Below are 25355 nucleotides of genomic sequence, written 5' to 3' on the forward strand. Positions count from 1 at the left end.
GGCTCCGTGGCTGGAGGGGGATGCGGAGCAGCAGGCATTCCAGTTTGAAACAGAGGGATTTTATTCCCGCGGTAAGTGGAAATCTCCAGGGATGTTACTCACAGAGCTCTCTGCTGCCGCCTGGAGCGATGCTTCATCTTTCGTTCGCTCTCCCAGTTTCCCCCAGCGCTTCCCAGTCTAAACTAAGTCCTTGGCACAGCCCCTGTCTGGGGGTGCTAAATTAACTCAGGACCCCCCTCGCAGCAGTTTTGGGGTGACTCCAGCCAGATCACGGTGGGTCTGGTCCCCCTTAGGGCTCACTCCCATGCCGGGGGCTACCGGCAGCTCAGCTGCTGACTGCACCGAAATCCCCGTGGTAATTGGATGAGGGCACTGGTTTCCATGAGAATATTAAATCAGAGCCCCAGCCCCGATCCCGGGAGACACGCTTGGGAATATAAAGACACGGTAGCTCACGTTATAGAGGAGTTATTTCTCCTGCTTTAAAGTCAAAGGTACCACAGCAACTTCTTATTTGTCACAGAGAGTATTGGAGCATCTCTGATTGACGGGAGGGAGAGGGAAGGGGAAGGCAGAGGGGCTGAGCACTCACAGCTCGTCACAGCGATGGGCTTTTGGGGGGCTTTGGAAAAGCAGGCTCAAAAAGTGGTTAAGTGCTTTCTAAGCCTGCTTTTCCAAAGCCCCCTGAGAGCCCATCACCAGCACTTTCTGAGCTTGCTGTTCCAAAGCCCTTTGAGAAACCATCACTGTGAAGAGTTGCAAGTGCTCAGCCCCTCTCAGGGGAGAGCCTGGGGGGTGACAGCAGCCACAAACCTTTGTGGCAGAGCTGATGCAGGTGTCCCAGTGCTGCAAAGGTCCCAGGGGCTTTGTGGGCAGGAGCTCAGTGCCACCATCCCAAGCCCACTCCACTCGGGACTGGTACAGGGAATCACTTAGGAAATGAGGGGCTCCAGCACCCTCCCACTTATCAGTTTATCCGGGTCTCTGGTTGTGGTGACCATCTGGTGGCATCTGCTGCTGCTCAGCTGTCACCCACCCTCCTGGTGAAGGGGATGCTCTGGGCACCTCGCAGGTGGGGATATGCAGGGGACATGTCCAGAGATCTGGCACAGGGTTAGGGGCAGCCACAGCAAGCACATCCCATGGCTTCCACGGGGACAGATGGATGCCATGGATGGATGGAACAATGGATGCATGGGCAGATGGACATCTCCCCACCCACAGCAGGGAGGCAGGGGAGGACAGACAGACAGACAGATGTTCCTCCTTAGCCAATGGGGTGCCCTCAGGTGATGCAGACAAGCCCATTAAAGGGGTTTATCAAGGGGGTCAGGGCTGGCAGGAGGCTGTTGGTTTTATCTGAGGTGCTGCTTTTGGGCTGGGAGAGCCTAAGCTCCTGCTCATTAATTAGAAAGGCTTCGAGGAGGTTTGTACTGGTTGGCCTCACTCGTGAGCAGCCGTAATATGATGAGTGATTAGGGACTTTGAAGCTTTTTAGTGGGTGTCATTAAGCTGCTGATGAGCTCAGGCGGTGAAAGGGCCTTTTTGGCTGTGCCTGGAACTGGCTGGTCCTACTCTGACCCAGCCCTTCCTCCTGTTGTGGTCCCTGACCTCCTGAGCCTGATGAGATGGGTGAAGTGTGTGTTCTGGGGACAGCAATGGCTCATCTGTCACCCTGTGTCCTTGGGCTGGGTCAAATCTGGTGTCATTCAGCTCATCAGTGAGATGATGAGCTTGTGGTCATGCATGAGTGAAGCTGAGATGTTACTATTTTCATTGTCTGCCAGGTATTGAGAGAATTTGGGGATTATTAGCTCTGAAAAGGTGACTTCTAAACCATTTGTGCATCAGGGGAGAGAATTGTGATATGTATCCTGGCAATTGTTTTGGGACAGAGTTTGTTTCCCAGTTATGGGTTTTCCCTACTTGTCTGGGCACTGATGGTGAAGCCTTCTTGCTCAGGGGACACCCTCTCAGGTGGCAGTGTCACTGTCCCATCCTCCTCGTGCTTCCTGATGCCCCCAAGGGCTGCGACAAGGCAGGGACAAAATCTGCTGGATTTTCTCTGCCCTCCCTCATCTTCTCCCGCCTGCCTTGGCAAAACTTCCTGCAGCTCAGCAGCATCCTGCCCCGCCGTGGTCTGGTTGGCATCACTAGCGCTGTATTTACAGCAGTGTTAATTAAATACTTTCTGCAATCAGCGCCACACATGACCCCACTCCCCGAGCCGGGCTGGGCTGTAATGTGCCATCATCGAGCGAGAACATGACTGCTGCCATCCCAGGGAATTTCTAATAGAGATTTACTCATCCCAAGCCTCTCATTTCTCCATTTTGTGACATTTTGCAAAGTTCAGGTTTACAAAATAAGCCGGTGCACACGAGAGAAGCTCCAGCCGTTATTTATGCTGCACATCCCATTCCCCCTCCATGGGGTCTTTTGCCCCACAGTGAGCAGAGTTAGGGGGTGGGCTGGCAGCTGCCCTCTCCTCCCCTCTGCCCAAGAGGCTGCTAGTTTTAACAAGGAGCACCCCATCACCCCAGATGTCCCTTTATCTGTGTGCTGGGAGAGTGGCAGAGCGTTGTGGCTGTGCCCTTTGAAATGCTCCTGGCATCGTGCAGCTGAACCTGCCTCCAACTCCCATTCCAGTCCCAGGGTAAAGGATGGGATGGGAGAGGGAACTGGTCACAGTCTAGGGGCAGGCCAGGTAGGGCTGCTGCAGTTTTGGGTTGTGATTTGGGATGCTGAGCTGCTCTGCTTTTAAAAATAAGCTTGTGCTGAAAGCTGGCGGGGAGCGCGGGTGCGGAGGCAGCAGCTGCCAGCAGAATCCCATTAGTGTGCCACAGCCTCCCAGGTCTCAGCTGTGGGCAGAAAAGCCCTTTTTGGCAAATCACCTGTGGTAGGAGCTGCCCACTCTGTGAGAGAGGCAGCCTGTGTGCCGAAAGCCAGGGATGGGTAAAAGGTGCCCATCCCAGAGCCTTGTCCCTCCATGGCACAAAGTGGTGGCCAGTGCCTTTCTGACCTGCTCCTGTTTAACCTGTGCCCAGCTCCCATCGGTGCTGGGACCTGGGGCAAACCCCTGAGTGACCAAACTTCCTTCTCCTCCTCTTCCCCAGGAAGGCACTGGCCATTCTGTGTTCACCAGTGCTACAGCAAGGTCAGCTCATCCCTTCTGGAGAAGGTTCTGCTGGAAACCAGGGTGTGCCCATCTCAGAGTATCACTCCGTATGCAAGTGGAGTCAAGGGCACCAACCCAGGTCCCACACAGCTCCATGGGGTGGATGGGGGCAGGTAAGTGGGTGGTGGCACCCAGTCCTGTACACCCTGTTGAAACCTGGCCGTGCTGCCAGCCTGGAGCTGGGCTGTGGGAGATGGGGGACTGTGGGTTCCAGCACACCTCACTCCTATCCCACGCCTGCCTTGTCAGGTCTGATCACGAGACGGATCAGTCGGCCCTGCTCCTCGCTCTCCCGATTTAATTAACGGGCCTTTCATCTCTACCCTGAAGGAATCTGCTATCTTCTGTCTTCTTAATTAACGTTCATTAAGCAAATCAGAAGAACATTTTCTCCTCTCCGCCTCCACGACTTTTAACCCTTGCAGGGTTCCAGGTCCCCCTCATCCCAGGCTCCTGGGCAAGTTGGTGTGTCATCACAGACTTGGTCACCACATCTCTGCTACGCTTGGACCAAAGTCCCAGGGCAGCAGGTGAAGTCTCTCCAGGTACAGAGAACTTCAGGTGAGGTTGGGCTTTGCTACACCAGTTGGGCTGGGGGCAAATCCCAGCTCTGATCACTCTTAGGACACTCTTGTTCAAGATCATCCATATCCCTGGAAGACAAGGGGTTTCCATATCCAACCTTAGCTCTACTTCATATCCAGGGGTGAAGTTCACCCATGGCACAGGTGATGCATCTGTGCTTGAAGGTTTTGCTGTGAGGAGCCACCATCCAAACCTGGTAGGAATCACAGTGCAAGGAAGGTGTGTCCTGTGGGGGCTACTCCTGCCATTCTCTTGCAGAGTAACATTAGATGTGAAGGGGAATCTCCTTGTGCAGGCAAGAGGCACACTTGTGCCCAGCACCTGACAAGATGAGGGGCTCGTTCAGCCCAGGGTGCAGCTGAATCCGTCTAGGGATGTGCAGCTCCCACTCCAGCTGCAGCATTACCACTGCTGAGCACAGCAGTGTCACCACCAATTGCCATCAAGCCCTGGCCCTGTGGGCCATCCCCCCATGCTGGGTGGGCTGTGCTGGAGGAGGTGAGGTTGGGATGCTCATCAGCTTTGCCTGAATCCACTGTACATCCCATGGGCACAGACCAAGCCCCCACTACATGGTCTCATCACTCTCTAACATGGACCCCTGTGCAAGAGGGGATGAGCTGGGCAGGGAAATCATCTCCTCTGTGTGTGTAACATCCAAGGAGGAGGAAGCAAACCCATGACACAAGAGAGCATCTCCTTGCCTCAGCAGCAAGTGGAAAGCAAAACATCTGGAAAACCTCATCTCTGCAGAATGCAAATCTGCTTAAAACTGGTGGCAGAGATGTGCGGGGCAACTCTTGAGCTGAAAACCCTTCTCCTTCTCCCTGGAGGTTGACAGTGTGTTTGCCACTGGCCGCCCATTCCCAGGCAGCTGCTGCAGAGCTCCTCAGTGCTGGGAAATTCACCCTTCCCAGCGGAGCTGGCTCTGGCTGTCAGAGCCTGGGTCAATATATGATAATGGGGCTTTGAAACGGCGCTGCTGCGGGAGCCGCTGCCCAGGACTCTGATTCACAGCTCCCCTCCGGTGCTTTCTCCCGCAGTGTGTACGGGGAAGGAGAATAAAATAAATAAGAGTGGAAGGGAAGGGGAAGAAGGGAGCTTAAATTATAAATGAGAGCTAAGTTTCCAAGGCCCCTGTGGGCAGCTCAGTGAAGCAGCGTGGGAGTCAGAGGCGGCGCTCCCCCTGTGCACCCCTCTTTTGCAAACACACCTCCTGTGGAGTGTGGGGCAGGGTCTGCCCAGGGGCATGGCACTGTGCCAGTCTGCCTCTCCCCCTATTTGCTGTCACCCTCCTGCCCCCATGAGTCAAATCTGGAAGGTGCCATGGTCCCCAAAGGGATTCCCTTGGCACAGACTATAATTAGGATTAGCTGAGAGCTGTTAATGAGGCATGGTGATGATTGGGTTTTGCTACCCCGTGGAGATGCCTCCACAGGGATGTGCCCTCATCCTGGTCAAGGGGACTGGGCTGGTCCATGGCAGCAGGCAGAGATGGGACCCCCACTCGTGGGTGCTGGTGTGGAGGCATTGAAGGGAGTGTCACAGACCCACAACCCAGCCAGGCTGGTGTGAGTACAGGAGCATTGGCATCCCATAAATCAGTGTCAGGGGAGAATAGGGTGCTGGGTCTGCTCCAAAGCCTTTCACTCACCCCTTTTTGATTTTGGGGCTGCAAGAAAAGTGGTGACCACCACCAATTTAAGGAAAAAAGCTACAGGTGAGGCACGTTCCTGAGGCTCATTCCTGGGGTTGAGAAATGGAGGAGCTCTGCTCCATCCACGCAGCTGGAGGTGCAAATCCCCCATCCCCAAAACAACGGGGCCGGGATGTATCCCACTGGAGGGTCCTATCCTGCCCATCCCCACAGCCTGAGGACCAGGATGGCCTGCGGTGATACCAACCCCACAGCTCTGGCTCACAGACGAAGATTTCGACATTCCCAGCAGCTTCCACAAGATGGACCTCGGAGCGAGAGGAGGTGCCGGGTAAGGGGACCCGTCCCGTCCCATCCCACCCTGTCCCGTCCCATCCCATCCCGTCCTGCCTGCTCCCGCCTTGCCATCGGGAGGAGGCTCAGAGTCCAGCCAGGCGAGCCCCGGCATGGCACGGCCTCCCGGGCTCTGCCTGCTGGCCCTGCTGGGGCTGGGGCTGGGGGCGGGGGGCTCGCCCGCCTGCTGGGACCCCCGGGGGCAGCCCCGCCGCTGCATGCCCGTCTTCGAGAACGCCGCCTTCGGCCGGGCCGCCCGGGCCACCAACACGTGCGGGTCGCCCCCGGAGGACTATTGCCTGCAGATGGGCACCCGCCACGACAGCGCCCTGTGCCATCGCTGCGATGCCGCCGACCCCCGGCTCCACCACAACGCCTCCTTCCTCACCGACTTCCACAGCCAGGAGGAGAGCACCTGGTGGCAGAGCCAGTCCATGGCCTTCGGTATCCAGCACCCCAACTCCGTCAACATCACCCTCCACCTCGGTAAGTGCCAGCAGTGATGTTGGTGAGGGGCACCGGCTGTGGGGGCATCGAGATCTGGGTGCAGAGATGGGGGGGAAAGGGTGGATGCTCCTGCATCCGGTAGCTCTTGGTGCCGGTGCTGAGTTAAGGACAGGACCTTCCCCAGGTCTTTTAGGGGGTGCAAGGAGGGAGGTGCCCTCTGCAAAGCACTGAAAGGACTCAGGGAGGGTCTGCCCTGTCCATCAGCCCTGGTCCTTCATGGGATGAAGATGTCAGCGGCTATGCCTGCCTGTGCTGCTTCCCAGCCTCCCAAGACCGGGATGCCTGCCCTTCTTTTCATCCCCGGCTGCTTTTTACTGGTTATGGAGGTCTGTGGAGCAGGAGATAGGTGGTTCCTACCCCTGGGAGAGCTTTGCCCAGGACGAGTGAGCACCACGGGTGCCAAGCCCCTGCCGTTTCACCCCCTGCATTGCTGAGGGTGCCCAGTATATCTCGGGGTGCAGAGCTCTGCACACATCGTGCAGTCCCAGTAGGTTTCCCCAGCTGGAATCCGCCCCTCTGTGTTTTAAATACTGTGCAAGCCGCCTGCTTGGAGGGTACTTAAAACCCACGGGGCATGTCTGGCATTTTAAAAAGGTTTTATAACATTTTCCTACCATCTAAACTATCCTGGCTGTTGGCCAGCGCTGTAAAATCTTCATTCTCTGCAGTCTCCTGCCATCTGCATGCCGAAGGGGGGTAGTGGAGGGGCTGCGGCTGGAGCTGGTAAGGGGACAGCCCAGCGAGGTAAGGGGATAACTGAGTGTTGGTGTGGCCCAGAGCCGTACTGGTGGCACCCAGGCTGGCTGGGGTCGCCGTGGCGGTGGAGGGTCCGTGCCTGCCCCGGCAGTGACGCGGGCTCTGCCCGGCTGGGCGGAGGTCGCCGCTTTCCCAGCCCCCTGCGAGCAGGAGGACATCTGGTCCTGTCCCCGGGCCGGGGCTGGGCTCCCCGCCGGGCATGAGAAGCGATGCCAGAGGAACCTGCCATCCCTGCTCCTGCTCCTGCCAGCCCTGTCCGCAGGGATCTGCTGGCCTGTTGTCCACTGTCAGATTGCCCCAAATCTGTCTGTGGGTGTCCTGGGGCACAGACCACCCGAGTGCAGCCTGTGTGTCTGAGAAAGTGCCACCAGGCGAGTTTGTGGCCACCAATCCCAGCTTGGCGCAGCGACATGTGCGGGCTCCACAGGCCCCGGGGCTTGCTTCCCAGTCTCTGCCTTTCTTCCAGCTCTTCCCTGGCTTGTCTGTGGTCCCTGTTGGACCCTGCATTCGGGTTTCCTGTGAAGTCCAGTCCCTGTGCCCACCCTGCTGTGTCTATGTTAACACAGCCAAGGCTATAGAATCGCACCAAGCTCATCTTCCAACCCAGTCCCTGTGGCCCTTCCTGAGCTGGAGCATTCTCTGCAGATGTCCCCTTCTCCTGCATGGCTCCTACATCTTGCTGTGCTAAAAAGTGCCATTTTGGTGCTTGGCATGTCACTGTCTGACTTTGCCAGAGCTGCCAGGCCCTGTTTCTGTCCCAGCTGCAGACCTTTTTATTGCTGCCTTAATGCTTTCACTTGGGTTAAGAAGAAAAAGCCCAACTGGCCCTGCAGCCTCCCCAGAATGAGTCCTTGCTCGTGAGCTCCACCGGGTAATGGGGTGTTTTAACCCCTGCAACGTGTCCCCTCAGCCTGCTTGTCTTGCTCAGACATACGTCATGTAGGTTCTCCAAAGTGGTTACCTGGGGAGCTTATTAAATAAGATATGGAATGAGTTGGACAAGAGCTGTGTTTACCTGCGTGCTGTTGATTGGCGTTAACTAGATTATCCTCCTTTAAACCTCTCTTCCCTGGGAGATTTCAGCCGTGCCGTTACAGTGCACTGGACTCAGAGCAGGTCGATCATCCCAAGTGTCCATGGCTCCTGCACTTGCTCTGTCAGACGTCAGGGAGGAACCCAAAATATCCATGGCTTGCGAAGGCAACAGACACCAGGACTCCTCAGGAAGCTCCCTGAATGTCAATGGCTCATTTTGGAGTGTCTAGATCAGGCAGCATCCGTGTCTGTGACTCTGCCTCTGATTTTCCTGTGGGACGGGAGCCCAGTGCTGAGGTTTTGTGGGGCTGGAGGTGGCTGGGGACATGTAAGTGGTGTGACTGTCCCACAGGCTTCTCTCTAAAATCCTCTTGGAGCCCCCAGTGCTGTATGATCTGCAGTTCAGGCTCCACGGGAGGCAAGGGAACACTTTGTTCAGGTTTTTCTAAGTAGAAATCGGCTGATTGAAAAACCTGTCTAGAATAAGCACACACTCCCTCAGGATGATTCCACAGGGAAGTGAGTCTCCTCCATCCCGGCTGGAGGCACCGAAATGGGGCTCCCCCAGCCTGGCTGACCCCTCCCCTCAAGCAGGGCCACTTGGGGCAGAGGCTGTTTATTGACACAGCACTGAGCTCCCTTCCTCTCCCAGAGGAAACAGCTCTGGGAGGTGATGGCCCTGACCTCGCTGTTTTGGTAGACATCCCCCCTGGGACCCTGCTGTCTGGGAACCGGCGCCTGCCAGGCGTCCCCCCCCTTGCTCGGGGTGCAGGACAAGGGCACCCCTGCTGTCATGAGCCTGGAGGGGTCCCAGAGGGAGGGGAGAGGCACAGGGGAGCGTGGCGATGGTGGGACAGCCTGGCTGCAGACCCTTCTTGGCCCTCATCACCTCCAGGTGGGCTCGAAGCGGGTCTGTCCCCAGCTCCAGGCACTCAGCCGGGCGCTCCCCGCATCCCTGATGGGATGCAGCTGCTTTTCCCAGTGCTGGTAGCCGACTGCCTTGGCTCCCCCGCAGCAGTCGCAGCACATACGCGACAGTATTCATATGGGCCCAATTAAAGGCTTGTTTTCCTAGTCCCAGAATAACCCCTATAACATTCCCAACTCATTATCTTTTCAAATAAAGCCAAAACCTTGCAGCTAATTGTTTTGTGCTGTCAGGAGTGGTGCTGTTATGGAGCAATCCAGGCTTTGAGCTGGTCCTTCATCTCTGGCAATTAAGAGGGTCTGATGTTCACTTTGGTGTTTTCTCTTCTCCTTTCTGCTAATTCTTTCAAGTGCTTTCAGAGCTCGCTGGCTGCCCCAGGGATTGGTGGCCTCTCTTTGTCTTCATCCCAGCAAACAGGGCAGTGAGGCTGGGTCCTGGCACGCAGCTCCCTGGGAATCCTTGGGAAAGGGATTGGCCTTGACCCTTTCCAACTCTCCATCCCTGTGGCACCACTGCCCTGGGGACGCTCTCAGTGCTGTGGGCCTGACTCTCCTCCCTGCTGCTGGATAGAGCCTGGATTTGCAGTGACTCCTTGCCCATACAACCCACCAGTGCACCCACTCAAGGGGTGGGCGTTGCATTGGGGTGAGAACCAGTTTGGAGCTGGATGGAGCTGCACCATGGAGGAGCTGGTTAAGGGCAGCTGGATGGTGATTTATTCTCTTCTGGCTGTGGTGTGGAGAGGGAGACAATGCAGTAGGAGCAGCGGGATGGCAGCAGCTGTGCAGGATGGGGCACTGGGATAATTTTTAGGCTGGTGGTGCCCATCGGGAGGCCTGGAGAGGGTCACAGCACAGTGGGTCTGTCCACAGGCAAAGCCTACGAGATCACCTACGTGCGGCTGAAGTTTCACACCAGCCGCCCTGAGAGCTTCGCCATCTACAAGCGCAGCCACGCCGAGGGGCCCTGGGTGCCCTTCCAGTACTACAGTGCATCCTGCGAGAAGACCTACGGGAAGCGGCCGCGGCAGTACCTGAGGCCGGGGGAGGACGAGCAGGTGGCCTTCTGCACTGATGAGTTCAGCGACATCTCCCCGCTGAGCGGGGGCAACGTGGCCTTCTCCACCCTCGAGGGACGGCCCAGCGCCTACAACTTCGATGGGAGCCCCGCGCTGCAGGTGCTGCCAGGGCGGGAGGGGGTGGGTGTATGGAGCCCTGGGGACTGAGAGCACTATTGCACCCACGTGGGGTAATAGCACTGGTGATGCCCAGCATCCCTGTAGGGAAAGGTGCAGGATGAGTCCCAGTTGGGAGCTGGTGGCCCCAACCCCTTGCCAAGGTGCATTTCCTGTGTCCCCTGCAGGAGTGGGTGACAGTCACTGACCTGCTTATCTCCTTGAACCGGCTCAACACATTTGGGGATGACATCTTCAAGGACCCCAAGGTGCTGCAGTCATACTACTACGCTATCTCTGACTTCTCAGTCGGTGGCAGGTGAGGGGCAGCCAGATTGGGGTGAGGGCAGGAGTATGGGAACCTTCCTGGGGCTGTGGGGCTGGGGCAGCTGCTCCACACCAGTCTTATTTGAACTGTGGTTTTGGGAAACCTGCCCAGATGTGGCTTCCTCCATATGTAAACCAGAGCTGGAAATACAGAGATGGGTGATAAAAGCTGGAGCCTCCCCAGTTGTACAGGAAGGTGGTCTTTTCCCCACAAACTCTTTTGCATGTTCCACCAGCTTTATTTGCTTTGTCCCCTCCCAGCCCTATGGTTTTTAATGACACCAGGGCTTGTGTTGCTCCTCCTGTGGCCCTGCTGGTCCCTGGGCATGGCAAAAGGGGTCCCTGTGGTTCTAGTGGAGCCGCAGCCTGAGGCTGCTGAGGCTGGTGGAGGAGCTTGGAGTCAGCACGGACACAGTCCGAGAAGCTGGAGCAGCTGCCTGTGGGAAGGGGGAGCTGATGTGGGTCAGAGACGCAGTTGGCACCCACTCGGTGCTGCCCATGGGCTGTGCTGCACGTGCCCTTCCCTAGCTGGGACAAGTGGGAAATTTCTCCATCCTGGAGGGAGCTGTCTGCCCTGGGCAGCAGGGCTGGGACTGCTCCCAGCTGCCGTCCCACGCTCGGGGTCAGCAGATGGAGCTGGTTAGCACAGGCCACCCTCGGCGTGTGACCTTCCGACTGGCCAGACTGGGATCACCTCAGGGACACCATGGGCGGCCTCAACACCAGCACAGCCTCGAGCTGCTTTCACCCCGTGGCCGGCCTGGCAGGGCCACTGTCCCACTGCCATCACTGCCCACACGGAGCTCAGAGAGGCTCCCCCGTGCTGGGGTTTCCCCACAGGTGCAAATGCAATGGCCACGCCAGCGAGTGCGCGCCGGACGAGGCCGGGCAGCTGGTCTGTGTGTGCCAGCACCACACGGCCGGCGTGGACTGCGAGCGCTGCCAGCCCTTCTACCAGGACCGGCCCTGGGCGCGCGGCACCGCCGAGGCTGCCAACGAGTGTCTCCGTGAGTATCGCTCGGGCTGTCTCTCTGGTCAAGGTGTGTGGCCATACTGGTGCTGCACTGGCTCATCCAGAGGCTCCTGCCCTTCCTGTACAGGAAGAGAGCACCTGCTTGTAAGGGAGGGAGGGTTTGCACCCCAGGGCTTTCCTTCACAGCATCACCCTGTGGATTCCCCATTCCCTCACCCCGTGAGCGCAGCCATCTGCTCCATGCGTGGTGCTGCACCCGCCTCTGCTTCCAGTGGCAGAAGCATTGCCGAAAGCTCACACTGCTGAGCCAAGCGTCCCCTCCGGCTCATCCGACCCCACAGGAGGTTGCTGTAACCCCTGGGTGAGCCCTGTGCCCCGCAGGTGCTCACCCTCTCTCCTGCCTTCCCCCCAGCTTGCAACTGCAGCGGCCGCTCCGAGGAGTGTTTCTACGACCGGGAGCTGTACCGGCGCAGCGGGCACGGCGGGCACTGCCGCCACTGCCGCGACAACACGGCCGGGCCCCACTGCGAGCGCTGCCGGCAGAACCACTACCGCTGGGAGCCACAGGCAGCCTGCCAGCCCTGCCACTGCCACCCCGCAGGTGCGTGGGGCTGTGCCCAGCTGGGCTGCGGCTGCACAACCCCTGTCCCAGCTGGAGTTAGCTGGGAGGGATGGTTTTGCTGGGTTCTCCCTTGCTCGAGGTTTACACATTTGCTCCCACCCTGTGTCTCTGTTGAGTCTGTCCTGTTGAGCCTCAGGGCTGGCCGGGGTCCCCACAGGCTCCCTGCAGCCCCAGTGTGACAACTCGGGGACCTGCCTCTGCAAAGCCAACGTGACGGGCTGGAAGTGTGAGCGCTGCAAGGACGGCTACCACAGCCTCAGTGAAGGTGGCTGCAGGTGAGGAGGAGCCTGGCCCTGGGCAGGAGCAGCGGGATGGAAGCAGGGCTCACCTTATGCCTTCATCTCCATCCAGACCTTGCACCTGTGACCCAGCGGGCAGCGTTGGGACCTGCGACCAAAACACAGGGCACTGCACCTGCAAGGAGAGGGTGGAGGGGCACTTGTGCAACAGGTAAGCACCATGGCCCTGGGATGGGGACGGGACCACTGTCTCTTTCCAGTCTGGGATCAGTGACAGGACTTGGTGGCAAGATTGTGGGGCTGCATCCCTCTGGACCTCTGGGACCGGGTACACAAGGAGCTGCCACCAGTGTCCCACCCTGGGTTCCCTGCAGCTCTGCCTGCCCTGTGCCACCTGCTCCCATTTCCTCCCTGTGCCCAGGTGCCAGCCAGGCTGGTTTAATCTGCAGCCCCACAACCCCATTGGTTGCACCAGCTGTTTCTGCTACAGCCACTCCACCGCTTGCACAGCAGCCGATGGATACGAGGAGACTCACATCCGCTCCGACTTCAGCCACGGTACTGACCACTAAGCCCTGGGTGAAACAGAAGGCACAGCTGTGCCACCTCCAGCCAAAAAAGCTTGGGAAGGGTTGGGTTGAGCACCCCTCTTGGGGCTGAGCATCCCCTTTATGGCTAACTAGTGGTGATGGCCAGTGGGGATTTTCTCTGGCTTGCCCCTATTTTACTGTTAAGCCTTTGCTTTTGCCCCCAGCTTCATGGGGATGGAGGGGCTCTCCCTGGCTCCTCATGGTATACCTCCATGTCAACCTGCTCCTGGGGCTGTGGGGCCAGGGAGGGCTCCCCTCAGGGAGGGCTGTGGGGCCAGGCATGGCTGCCCCACAATACCAGTGACTGCAAGAGCACTAAAAACAGCTCAGAAAGTTAAAATCTAAAAGGATGGAGCCTGCTGTGAACTTTCCCCTTTATTCCCTCCTCTCCCCACTCTCGGCTGGTATGTGGCAGAGTGCCTGGGAGAGCAGGATGGGGTGCTCTTTGCCTGGCTGCAGCCAAGGCTGTGGTGGCAGGGCTGGATGTGTGCGGGATGCTCGGGGAAACCCTGCCATCTGCCGCGCATTCCGGCGTGTGCAGCCCTGTTGCAGGGACACCACAGCCCTCACCGCAAGTCCCCGCTCACCAGGACTCCCCCCCTGCACCCTGCAGGGATGAGCACCCATGACAGGCACCCCCTGTCTGCCTCGCCTGTCCCCTGACGAGCAGATGGATACGAACCCGCCAGGCACGGGTTGATCCTGATTGCAATTAAGCCACGCTGCCAATTGCTGTACTGCTGGAATGTCTTCCACAGCCTTGAAACAGAGCCAGGCTTTAAATCAAGTCCTTTTTTCCACCCTTTACACAGCTAATCTAGGGCTTTTCCTTTTGGGACTGGTTTAGCAAAGCCCTGGGCTAAGATGTAGCCATGACACCCTCCTAAAGCCCCACTCCCCAAAGTGCCCCCCAATCTACAGTGGAGCTGGATCAGATGGAATTTTCCTGTCCTGGGTGAAAGAGTCCCAACTGGGGATGATTTGATAGCTGACCACAGCCCACTTGAGAGCTGGGAAGGGATTTCCAACTGTTTGTCCTGCAGGGCTAGAAGAAATAACCCTAGGGAATGGGGGAGAGTTTAACTGGCTTCTGAAGGAAACCAACTTAATGCAATTATGCCCCATCTCTCTCTGGGTTTCTCCAGCATCTCTCCCCAGGCTTCCTGCACTCTCCAGCCCACAGTAATGTTAGCAATGCAGCACAGGCAGAGAGGCAAAAGTTTAAAGATAATAACTTCCTCCAAATCTAAAAAAAATAAACAGATAGGGGCTGGCTAGGGCCACCCTCTAGTGCATGAGAGCACAGAGCCCAAGTGGAACAGGGTGTTACAAAGTGCTGGCCCTTTCCAAGACCCTGGAGAGCCTGGGGAGGAGGGACACAGCCCCTGAAAGCAGCACCTTACTGGTGCTCCCTTTGGTGAACGTGTCCACTGTGTGCTGTCACACAGGGCTGGAGGGCTGGGCTGCCACAGCTCCAGGCACCACAGACCTGCCCCTGCGCTGGGCTAGCGAGGAGATCTTCACCGAGTGGGATGGAGAGGGGCCGGTGGATTTTCGTGCACCAGGTACTGTGTGTGCTGGGTCCCTGGGGTGCTGCTCTGCCGTGAGGACCCCCTGGTACTCTCATGGGGTGTCCCACTGCTATGCTGCTGTGTGAGGCACTGGGCTCCATCCCAGAGCTGAGCATGTTTCAATAGTACAAGGTGGTGGGGAGGTTTGGAACAGTGGATCTGCCTGGGAGGGCAGGTTGGAGCTGGCACTGCCCTAGGAGGGTGACTCTGGCTCCTGATGATGCTCGTGGGAATAGGACTTTCAGCAGCAGAGCTGGTTCCTCCACGTCCTACAGACTTTGCTCCTCTCTCCCTTTGCAGAGAAGTTTCTGCAGAACCAGCGCCTCAGTTATGGGCAGCTCCTGTCCCTGCTGTTGGGAGTGGAGAACAGGACAGGGACAGAGCTCGGGATGTCTCTGCTCCAAGTCCAGCTGGTTCTGGAGGGTGAGGGGATGGAGATCACCATACCCAGCAGCAAGAGTCAGCCCCAGCGTGGAAAGCAAGCTGTCACCTTCAGGTACCTGTCACAGTGCTTTGGGGAACCTCAGTGGGGTTTAGGGCAGAGTGTGCCTGATCTTGTCTGGGCTGCCCTTTGCTATGGGGTTCAGCTCCACTCTCTGCTCCCATCAGGGATTTAACTGTGCTCCCATTGCTGTGCCTGGGTCTCAGCCAGGGAGTCAAGCTGTCCTGTGGCTCTCAGACTGGCCCTGTCCTTGCTCCCATGCTCCTTCTCCAACAGGCTGCACGAGGCAGAGGAGGGTGCAGAGCCTTTGCTGTCAGCCTTCAGCTTCCAGCGCCTGCTCTCCAACCTGACCACCCTCCGGCTCCGTGTGAGCCGCGGCCCCGTGCGAGGTGGGTGGTCTACACTCAACATTCCCACAGGGACCAAGCTGGGATGAGCCGGGGACACCAAAGCAGCAGCAGACTCTCATGAACGAGAAGCACTGCAGGGGGTGTGTTGGAGCAGGGGCTGGCTCCTCTCTGTGAACACCCCTGGGCTCTCCAGAAGGTGTTTTGGCGTCTCCTATGCCTGTCTGGAGCACTTCCAGGCAGGAATTAGAGAGCCGAGCATGGGATGTGCCATCCCATCCTCAGGCCGCTCTCCCCTCTCGCAGGCAGGCTGTCCCTGAGCGAGGTCCAGCTCACATCTGCCAGCCCTGGGCTGGGGACACGGGCGGGCTGGGTGGAGGAGTGCACGTGTCCCACGGGCTATGCCGGGCAGTTCTGCCAGTCCTGCGCACCCGGATTCAAGCGGGAGATCCCCTTTGGAGGCCCCTTCGTCAGCTGCGTGCCCTGCGCCTGCAACCAGCACGGGGACTGTCACCCCCTCACAGGTGTGCACCCCCCGGCCCCTCCACTCACCCCATGCACGAGTGACAAATCCATGTCTGTGCTTGTTCTGAAACCGTCGGTGGGGGTTGCTGTACCCAAAATTTGCAAGTCGAGTTGCTTGTAGGGACTGGGTTTGTAGCTGCAAAGACAGAGATAATTAATGAAGTGCAATAACGGTGGTAACTTATAATTAGAGGGGCATTTTTCATGGCACTATATGACCTTTAAGGAGGAGAAGGGAAGGGTGCTCATCCTCAGAGGAGTGTGGGAGCAGAGGTCAAGGCAGCAGAGAGGCAGAGGATTTTGCCAGGCTGGGTCTCACAGGCAGCATTGCTGCCCGATGGGTGGAGCAGGACTGGGCACAGCCCTGGAATCTGCAAACTGGGGGTCGACCTGAGCAGAGAAACAAGGAAAAGAGCAGGAAAACACATCAGTGCCAGGCTTGTGGGAAGACACGGGAGGAGCTGGCCCTTGTGCTGCCAGCCTAAGCCCTGTTCTGCCTCCAGATCCAGCTCAGAGGTGTGTGACTGCAGCAGGGGCTGCGGATGAAGGGAGGAAAAAGCCAAAGCAAAGTCTTTGGGGCAGTATGGCTGTGTCTGGGGTGGTTCACAGGGTGCTGTCACTCACCTCTGCTGCCAGACAGTGTCTGGGTGGCTTTGGATGGGGAAGGGGAGCAGGATTGCAAACAGCTGCCATGGAGCTTGAGGTGGCCGTGTGAATCCAACAGTCTTGCTGCTGTCAGCCCCAAGGAAATGCAGACCAGAGCCCTGTGGGGCTCATGAGGTGCTGCTGTGCTCCCCATCCCCTGCAGACAACAGCAGCTCCAACAAGTGCTGGAAAGAGCTTGGAAATACAATGATGCATTTGTTACCTGGAGATCCTGGATAGAGGGGAGCTCCTGGGGGTGGTGGCAGCTCTGCAAACTTGCCCTCATCTCACAGAGCTGGGGCTGGCGCCGCTGCACAATCCCCAGGGACGGGGCCAGGCTTTTGATGTCCTGGCCTGGGCTCTGCCAGCCTGCGCACTTCCTTTAGTTTATTTTTCCACTTCTTCCTGCCACCCGCTTTTCCTTTCTTTTCCTTTGTCTGACTGCCTGGAGGTGGGGAATATGGAAAAAACACCCATTCCCTCCTGCGCAACATTCACGGTATGACCTGACCCCACAAATTGTGGGGGAAAATCTTCCCTGCAGCTCCTCCTCTCCCTAGTGAAGCAGAGCATCTGCCTGGAAGTGGGGATTCCTTGAGCACCCTTCCTCATCTTCCTCCTCCTTCTCCTCCTCACAGCCGATTTCGGAAGGCTGACTCACCAGCTCGGATTGCCCTGGAGGAGATGCTCCCCAGTGGGTGCCGGGACGGCTGCTTGTGTTTTCCATGACAGGCTGGAAAGGACGTGTCTCGTTGCTGAGAAATGTGTTGTTGATTATGGCAGGCGCCGACAGCCTACACACACACACTGATGGTGCTGCCTGTGCCAGCTCTGCCTTGTCCCTGCGCAGCTGTGTCCCCCCGTGTCCTCTCCAAAACCTTCTCCCTTGAGCAAGGACAAGGAAGGGAGGGAAAATGTTCTGAGCACTGGCTGGAGATGTGCAACCCCAGCATGGTCCTTTGGCTGGAGCTGCACATCCCTCTTGGCACCCTGTGTGCCACACTCAGCGCTGGGCTCTCCATCCCTCCCGCGATCCCCGCTGTTATTTGGGGCTGGGTTTTTGCAGACCCTCAGCTCTGTTTTTCTCCCCACAGGGCACTGCCAGTGCTTGCACAACACAGAGGGTCCCTCCTGCGAGCGCTGCAGCCCCGGGTTCTATGGCAACCCCTTCGTAGGGCGCTTTGATGACTGCAAGCCGTGCCCCTGCCCCGGAGGTTCACCCTGCACCGAGGTGCCCAGCAGTGGGGAGGTGGTCTGCACCCACTGCCCCCCAGGGCAGAGAGGTGAGGCTGGGGGTGGGTGGGCACAGGAGCTGTGGGCAGCACCGACACGGCCAAACCCTCCCCATCTTTTCACCTTCCTCAGGGAAACGCTGTGAGCTCTGTGATGACGGGTTTTTCGGGGACCCCCTGGGGCAGAGGGGGCCTGTGCATCCCTGTGAACCCTGCCAGTGTCATGGGAACGTGGATCTGAATGCCGTGGGGAACTGTAACCCCGTGTCTGGCCGCTGCCTGCGCTGTGTGTACAACACGATGGGCGAGCACTGCGAGAGGTGTCAGCCAGGTTTCTACGGGGACGCGCTGGCTCCCAGCCCTGCTGGGAAGTGTGCACGTATGTAGAGTCCTGGGGACAGCTCACTTACAGCCAAAATCCTCCCAGCAGTGGAGGCAGAGGGTGGAAGGGGGATGCCCAGTGAGTCTAGGGCTGATGGATAGTCCAGGTTAGCCCCAAATGCTCTGGAATGGGATTTGTCCTCTTTCTCCACTGCCATCCGTCCCTGGAGAATCTCTGGTCTGCAGGAGCTCAGCCTCTCGAAGTCCTGTTTGATGGGGGGACGTGACTCTCCACATTGATGGCGGAGGGGCTCAGCCCCAGTGTCCCATTCCCACAGTCCTGTCCACCAGCTCCGTGCTGGGATGTAGGTGCTATTTTGTCTCCCACAGCTTGTGATTGCAACCCCAGCGGCTCAGACCCGGGTCTGGAGGGCTGTGATCCTGTCACGGGCCAGTGCCACTGCCTCCCACACGTGACGGGCAGAGCCTGCGGGCACTGCCAGCCTGGCTACTACGGCCTGGAGCCTGCCATGGGGTGCAAGAGGTATGTGGGGCACAGCTTAGGGCTGCCAGGGGCAGGGTGGCCCTGTATCCCTGGCTCTGCTCTCTGCTCTTTGGGTCCATTGCCTGCTCATGTCCCCCCACTTCTCGTGCCAGCTGTGAGTGCCACCCGACAGGGTCGCGTGACAGCGAGTGCCACGCAGTGACGGGGCAGTGCTCCTGCCAGCCAGGTGTCACGGGGAGGCAATGTGACCGCTGCCACCACGGCTTCTTTGGCTTCTCTGCCAGGGGCTGCCGAGGTAATGGGGGTGGGGACTGCGCCTCGGTCCCTAAAGCAGGGCTGGCAGGCACAGTATGACACTTCTCTGCCACTGCTGCAGCCTGCAACTGCTCCCCACTGGGCTCCGTGACCCCGCAGTGCCACGAGAACAGCACCTGCCTCTGCCACCCTGGCTTTGTGGGCTACAAGTGCGACCGGTGCCAGGCCAACTTCTTCCTCGACCCCCTGAGCTCCCACTGCCAGCAGTGTCCTGCCTGCTACGGGCTAGTGAAGGACAAGGTACAGCCCATGCACTGCCGAGGCAGGTACAGAACCTCAACCCCCGCCCTTCCTTACTGTCCCCCCATGTCCCCCTGCGTCCTGCTCGCAGGCTGACCAGCTGAAGGCCAGGCTGCAGGAGATGGAGGAATGGCTGCAGAAACCAGGCTGTAATGCCCACCCAGGCCAGTCTCTCATGCTGGGGGATGCACCCCGGGGAGATGGGCTGCCCAGCCCACACCTCCTGCAAGGTACAAGGGACACTCCTTTTCCCCATGTCCTGCAAGGTATAGAGGACTCCTCTTCCCTCCACCATGGGGGAGCCCCACATGACCCCTCTGGGTGCCCTCTGCTCCTGCAGGGTGGTGTGACATGCTGGGTGGATGCAAGGAGTTCCTGGGTCAGCGCTGAGCTCAATGTGGGTGATGGGGTGACCCAGAGGGCAGCGCAGGGGGGGGATATGCCTTTTTGGGTAGGACAGAGCACTGCAGGGATGCTTGCACCCATGAGGTTTTGGAGCAGGTGGTGATGGGTGCTACTGAGGGCTGAGCACCAACACATGGGTGCCTTTTGGGTACTGCATATGTGGGTCCCTCCTGAGCACCAGGAGGGACTGTCTTCCCCTTTTCTTAGCAAGTGGGAGGGAGGGCGTGGGGCAGCCCCACAGGCAAGCAGGGAGTCCTGAGCACCTCTATGGACAACGAGTTGCTTGTGCTGCCCACAGGTGCCTGGGCCACCCTGTTGGCACAGCTGGGGCAGCTGGCAGGGGCTCTGAACACCGCACGAGGCCGTCTCACCAACGCCAGCCAGGCCACCAGCTGCTCTGGCCACGGATCTGCCAAGACCTGCATCCTGCTGTCAGAGATCGGGGCCGTGCTGCAGTCGGCACAGCAGGAGATCCTGAATGCTGCAGACACCCTGGCTACCACGGTGAACTGGGCTCCTGGGGGGGCTGCTGGCAATCCTGGGGGGCAGGGGGATGTGCCCCCAGGACTGGTGGTGTGGGATGTGGATGTGACCAGCACAGTGGGTGAGCAGGAAAGCCTGGGGTCTGTGTGGGTATAACCCTCCTTGCAGCTGAGTCAAGAGGAGCTATTTTCCTTGCCCCAGCCCTTTGGGAGGTTCTTGGTGCTGGGCTGGTGGGGCTTGAGAGTCCCTGCTCCTTGCCATGGTCTCACTGCTACTGTTTGCATTTTAAGGAGATTCCCCAGGAAATCCCTCAGCAGCCCACAAACTGGAGCCACTGGGCACTGGAGGCACGGGCTCTGTCCCAGAGGTAGGGCTGCAACAAGCAGACGAGGTGTCTGCCCAGCCGGGGGTGCAGGGAGGCCGCCCCTTTCCCAGGAGGCCAATCCTAATATCATGTCTCTGAGTGTCCTTGTCCCTGCAGCCACGAGGGCGCTGTTGCAGAGGTGGAAGCAGTGGTCGGGAGAGCGCTGCGTGCCTCCAACGCCAGCTCCGAGCTCCTGCGGAGTCTGCTGGAAGGGAATGCGACGCGGGACGCGCAGCGTGAGCTGGAGGCTGGGTGAGGGGCTGGCAGGGCACCACAGCTCCTTGCCTCTGGCCAGGTCCCTGTTACAGGACTCGATCACAGTGATTTGGCATCTGCCCAACAGGGACGTGCTGAGCCCTGTCAAAATCATTGCACCACAGTGTTGCCAAGTAAAAGACAGGGTGCTCCATACTGCGGGTATTTCAGGGAAAACCCCCAGCCTTTCCTGCTACATCTGTGTCTGGAGCCAGATCTCCCTCCTTTGAGGGACCAGAGGGCCTGGGCTGACAGCAGCATCCTGTCCACATAGGTACGAGGAGATCCAACGGGCCCAGGAGGAGCTGGGTGTGGGCATGGAAGAGGCGAGGAGAGCTTTGGCAGCCATGCAACAGGCAAACGCAGACATGGCCAAGAAACTTCTGCAGGTGGCTGCTCTGGGGCAGGTGAGCAGCGCCCAAGCTACGGCTGGTAAACCTACTCCCTGAGCAGTGCTGCCTCCTGGGCTGGGAGATGCTCTCATAGAGCTCTGGCACTCTTGACCCCACAGCAGGTACTGCCAGTGCAAGCTGGAGCCCTGGCACAGGACCTGGCAGTGCTGGAGCAGGCAGCAGCAGCCCAGGAGCTGTTGGCTCAGCAGGCTGTTGAGACATCCCGCACACTGGCAGCTGGATTGCGCCTGGAGCTGCAGAGGACTGATGGCTTTGAGCAGGTAATTGCTGCTCACTTGCATGGGGAGCCCCACCCCTGCTGCTCCAGCGACAGGAGGGACTGTGCCTACAGCCAGGGAAAGGATGTTTTGGGAGACATCTCCCCTTGGGCTCACGGGGACCCACATTTCTCAGCATTCCTCACTCAGCATTCCTCAGCCTCACTCCTTCCCTCTCCTCTCCCAGCTGCGGGACCGGGCTGGCTCTGCCCGTGACACGGCCACCTCGGCTGTCTCACATGGAAAAGCTGTGCACTCTGATGCCAAGTCCCTCCTGGCCAGCTTGGAAGGTAAAAGACACCAGTCAGAGCATGTCCAGCCACAGCTTGGCTCTCACCACACTGGCTCTGGGTGCCAAGGGGAGAAGAGGACAGTTTGGTGACAGCCAATTTGTCCCCACAGGCATGAGGAAGATGCTGCGGCATCGGAAGGGCCCAGCTGCCCTGAGGAGGAGGATGGCCACTGTGCGGAACAGGGTTTTGGGGGATGCCCAGAGGAAGATTAAACAGGCAGAGAAGACACTGGGAAACTCCTTGTCCCTCTCCATCAGAGCCCAGAGGACAGCTGGAGAGGCTGAGAAAGTCTCTGAGGAGAGTGCCAAGGTCTGAGTGGGGTGTGGGGAACTGCTGGGCATGGCCAGGCTGGCAGCCACCACAGGCAGAGCCCAGCCTGCTGCAGGCAGGGCTGCATGTCCCCAGGTGACTGTCCCCACCTCCATCCCTTTGCAGAGGGCACGGGCTGTGCTGCAGGAGAGCAAACAGGCCCACAAGCACGCCAGACAGCTTGCCAGGCGTGCCAACGAGACCCAGCGGGAGCTATCCCGACAGGAGCACATGGCTGAGAAGCTCAGGGGAGACCTGGAGGAAGCACACCAGGTGAGTTGGGTGCCCTTGGGCAGGTTGTGTCCTCTGGAGCCTGGACAAGCTTTGCCCACAGCCCAAAGCAAAGGGAACAACACAGCTTTTTGGATCCACAGTATGGGCAATGCCTTGGGGATATTCCTGGGATCCCCTTTCCCATCCAGCCAAGGGTCAACAGGGTCCCTGATTTGGGTTTCTCTTTCTTTTGAAAGGTGGGGACAGAGGTGAGTGAGATGGCAAAAAGTCTCCAGGAAGCCCGGGGCTCACTCATGTCAGACATCGAGACCCTGAACAACCTGCTGAGCAGCCTCGGTGAGACCCGGGTGGGAATGGTGTGCAGGTTCCCGGGGAAGGGCTGGGTCCTTGGGGGCCCAGGGCTCTCCTGATCACTGATGCTGGGTCTCCTTCTCACCAGCCATCCAGGCTGAGCTGAGTGCTCTTTGGCTGAGATCAGCCATGGTCTCAGCAAAACTTCTTGAAGGTTCATGTCTTGAGGAAAACCCCCATGAAGAATGAATGTGTGTGCTCATGCCTGGTGTGGGGACACTGATCTCCCTTGGCACCTTCAGAAGGAGCAGGGCTGGGTTAAGGGCTCCCTTTGGAGCTGAGGGATGTACTGGGCTGGGTTCACTCCTTGTTGCCGGTTGGATTTGCTCCAGCTTCTCCCGCTTTGATCATCTGGGTACATTTCTGAGTACTCCAGGAGTCTTGCATCCAAGAAATTTTGCAAAAGGGTGGACATCACCCATTTGTAAGACAGACGTGCCCAGGCCCTGCCTGGAGCCACAGTCCTGTTTGCTTATCTGTGATCACTGGGAAGCTGCAAAGCCTCCATGCCCTGCTGCACCCGCTCCCTATAGCTTGCCTGGTGCCAAGGGTCTGAGCCCCTGGAGTATGTCCAGAAACTCTCCTGCCCAGCTGCCTGCTCTCATTCATGTCCTCTCCCCTTGTCCAGGAAACCTGGAGCAGGACATGGAGGTGGAGGCGGTGCTGAGTGCCGGGCAAGTGCAGCTGGAGCGGCTGTGGCAGCGCCTGGCCACGCCAGGCTCCCTGGCCGGCCAGCTCAGCCGGCTGCAGCAGGAGGCAGCCCGGCAGCAGGAGAAGATCCAAGCATTCGAGAGTGACTTGGCTGAGATCCGGGCCGACAAGCGGAACCTGGAGGATATTTTGCGGAGCCTCCCCGAGGGCTGCTCGAAGTGACCAGTTGCTGGCTGCTGCCCCATCCCCTCTGTGCCCCCCTGCACAGGGAAAGGCAGAGGGAAGGACACCCTGTGTTAACCAGCATCAATCCCTCCCACTGCTACTCACGCTGCCCTCCAGAGTATCACAGCCCAGGTCTTTATCTGTTACCAGTTCAGGCTCTGCATTCCGAGTGCTCTGCAGCAAGACTCCAGCCACCAGCTCCCCTTGGGATGGGGGAACAACCAGCTACCAGGGACCACCAACGTTTCTGTGCAGGATATTGAGCCATCACAGGGCTGGTTTCTCACCATGGAGTGAACAAAGAATCATCACAGATTTCCTCCATCTCTCCTTCCCCACCACTGCATGGCACACTGGGCAGGGAGAGCTTATTAAGTATGTAACATACCCAAGCTGTAACACCCAGCAGTCCCTCCTGCCCCAGGAGATGAGAGAGGCTCTCACCTGCTGCACAGTGCCTTGCAGTATCGTGCTCATGTGCTGTGGTCATAGAGGTGCAGAGAGGAATCCTGGTGAAGCGAGGCAGAGAGCTGCTCACCGGAGGGCATACAGCTTGTCTGCTTTTTAAGGGAAGGGAGGTTGCAGCAGGAAGGGATCGATTAACAAGCAGAAGCAAAGCTGGACCCTTACCCAGCTCCTGGCAGGCAGGCGGGGCATCCTCTGCCTGCTGCAGGGTAAGAGCAGGTCAGCTCTTGCTGTTCCCCTGCTCCAGGGTAGCACAACACTGCTGTTGCCTACAGCTCCTTGTGTCCTGTCCCATTCCTCCTGGCTTACTGGATGCCACCAGGCCTTGCTTTAAACCAGCCTGACATCTGCAATCCCGGGGGCTGGGTGGCACAGGCACCGGGCTGAGAGGTGGGAGAGCTGCATCACCCACAGCCCCACATCAGCACCTGCGCCCCCTCCCCACTGGGAGGAGCTGGCTAGTGGCACCAGGCTGTGCAGCCAGCACAGGCTGGATGGGGAACAGCTGGACACCAGCTCCTGCCAGTGTCACTCCCACGAGGTGGCAGAGGTCGGTGGCTGTATTGCCTTTAAAGGAAAGGCGTGTGTGTTCCCCTGTGCTCCCATGAGGGCTGGGCTCTGTGGCCACGCAGGCAGGTCCTGGCTCAGCCCACCCTGTGCTGGCTGTGCCCTGACTCCAGGTAGATGAAGTCATTCCCATAAGACCAAAACCAAGTCCCCAGGCTGGAGCAAGTTTCACTTTTTAACCAGTTTTACCTGTGTTTTTTCTGCTCACAGTGCTGGAAATCAGGTTTGCTAAAGTCTTGTGTAATTTATGTAAAATTGCTGCCATAGATGTTGAATTCCCCCAGCAACATCTTCAGTGTGTCCAGTGGCCTGAAAGGGACATGGGATTTTCGTACTGAGAACAAACCCTTTGCCTTCATAATTCTGCACAAAAGCTGCCCAAGGAGTGGGGTGCCAGAGCAGCAGGGGTGTAATGGCAGGGCCTCCCCTCCCTCTGCCCAAGAGCAGCTCTGGGAAAGCATAACCATAGAGCAGTGAGAGCACACTGTGATCCGGCTCGGCCAGAGGCAGGGAGCCACAGCCACTTACTGTCTCCCTGGGAGGACAATTGTACATCTCCGGTGAACACACAAATTTGCTGCTGTTACAGAAATGTCAAGCCTCTGCCGTGTGCCTGCTGCTGAAGATGTTCACGCTCCCTCCTGCTCTCCCCGGAATTCTGTGTTTTTAGCTGGCAACACCTGCCTAGAGCCGTATCCATTAAAAATCCTTAATATAACACACAGCTGCCCGACCAGGGCATGCGAAAGTGAGAGGGCAAACGCTGTACCTGCTTTGAAAGAGCAGGGGCTGAAATGCAGCTGAATTTGGAGTGGTGAGGAGCGAACGTCTGACAGCTCCTGCTAAACACCACTTTAGTACATGTTCCTAACATAAGGTGTCAGGCTGAGATCGCGGGGGCGATCGCCACAGCAGCTCCAGGTCGGGACACGCATCAGCCCGGCTGTGGCCGTCCCTCGGTCCATCCCTCTTCCCGCTGCTCGCGCTCCAGGGTCTATCCAGCAGCTGGAAGCGTATCGCCCCACGGGGCACCCGC

At 58.5% G+C, this 25355-nt stretch overlaps 1 protein-coding gene across 2 annotated transcripts; it reads left to right on the plus strand.

Moving 5' to 3' along the window:
- Positions 1 to 12: 12 nt before the first annotated feature.
- On the plus strand, positions 13 to 25041 carry LAMC3 (laminin subunit gamma 3). 2 transcript variants are annotated; one of them, XM_027739339.2, is made up of 31 exons: positions 13 to 71; positions 3117 to 3291; positions 3604 to 3739; positions 5634 to 6239; positions 9852 to 10156; positions 10342 to 10472; positions 11321 to 11487; positions 11866 to 12054; positions 12233 to 12350; positions 12427 to 12525; positions 12736 to 12872; positions 14353 to 14469; positions 14776 to 14971; positions 15194 to 15306; positions 15570 to 15788; positions 17529 to 17717; positions 17800 to 18045; positions 18378 to 18531; positions 18645 to 18787; positions 18869 to 19047; positions 19139 to 19277; positions 19751 to 19956; positions 20226 to 20302; positions 20417 to 20551; positions 20829 to 20961; positions 21066 to 21227; positions 21412 to 21514; positions 21627 to 21826; positions 21953 to 22099; positions 22297 to 22396; positions 23040 to 25041. In XM_027739339.2, exons 4-31 carry the CDS (start codon positions 5867 to 5869, stop codon positions 23282 to 23284), a joined length of 4722 nt encoding a protein of 1573 aa, XP_027595140.1. In that variant the 5' UTR covers positions 13 to 71; positions 3117 to 3291; positions 3604 to 3739; positions 5634 to 5866; the 3' UTR covers positions 23285 to 25041. The 2 variants fall into 2 exon arrangements, with proteins under 2 accessions (XP_027595140.1, XP_039244078.1); XM_039388144.1 differs by having other exon boundaries at positions 21069 to 21227.
- Positions 25042 to 25355: the final 314 nt, after the last annotated feature.

The sequence above is a fragment of the Pipra filicauda genome, unplaced genomic scaffold (assembly GCF_003945595.2).
Source record: "Pipra filicauda isolate LSUMZ 115617 unplaced genomic scaffold, ASM394559v2 scaffold121_size3267253_pilon, whole genome shotgun sequence".
Lineage (NCBI taxonomy): Eukaryota > Metazoa > Chordata > Aves > Passeriformes > Pipridae > Pipra > Pipra filicauda.

What these genes read in the sequence shown, in the direction of transcription:
- LAMC3 (XM_027739339.2), top strand. Translation starts at nt 5,867, where the DNA reads ATGGCACGGCCTCCCGGGCTCTGCCTGCTGGCCCTGCTGGGGCTGGGG. An exon ending in CCCTGCTGGGAAGTGTGCAC is followed by an intron (nt 18,046 to 18,377) that starts GTATGTAGAGTC and finishes TGTCTCCCACAG; the next exon opens with CTTGTGATTGCAACCCCAGC. An exon ending in CTCTGCCAGGGGCTGCCGAG is followed by an intron (nt 18,788 to 18,868) that starts GTAATGGGGGTG and finishes CCACTGCTGCAG; the next exon opens with CCTGCAACTGCTCCCCACTG.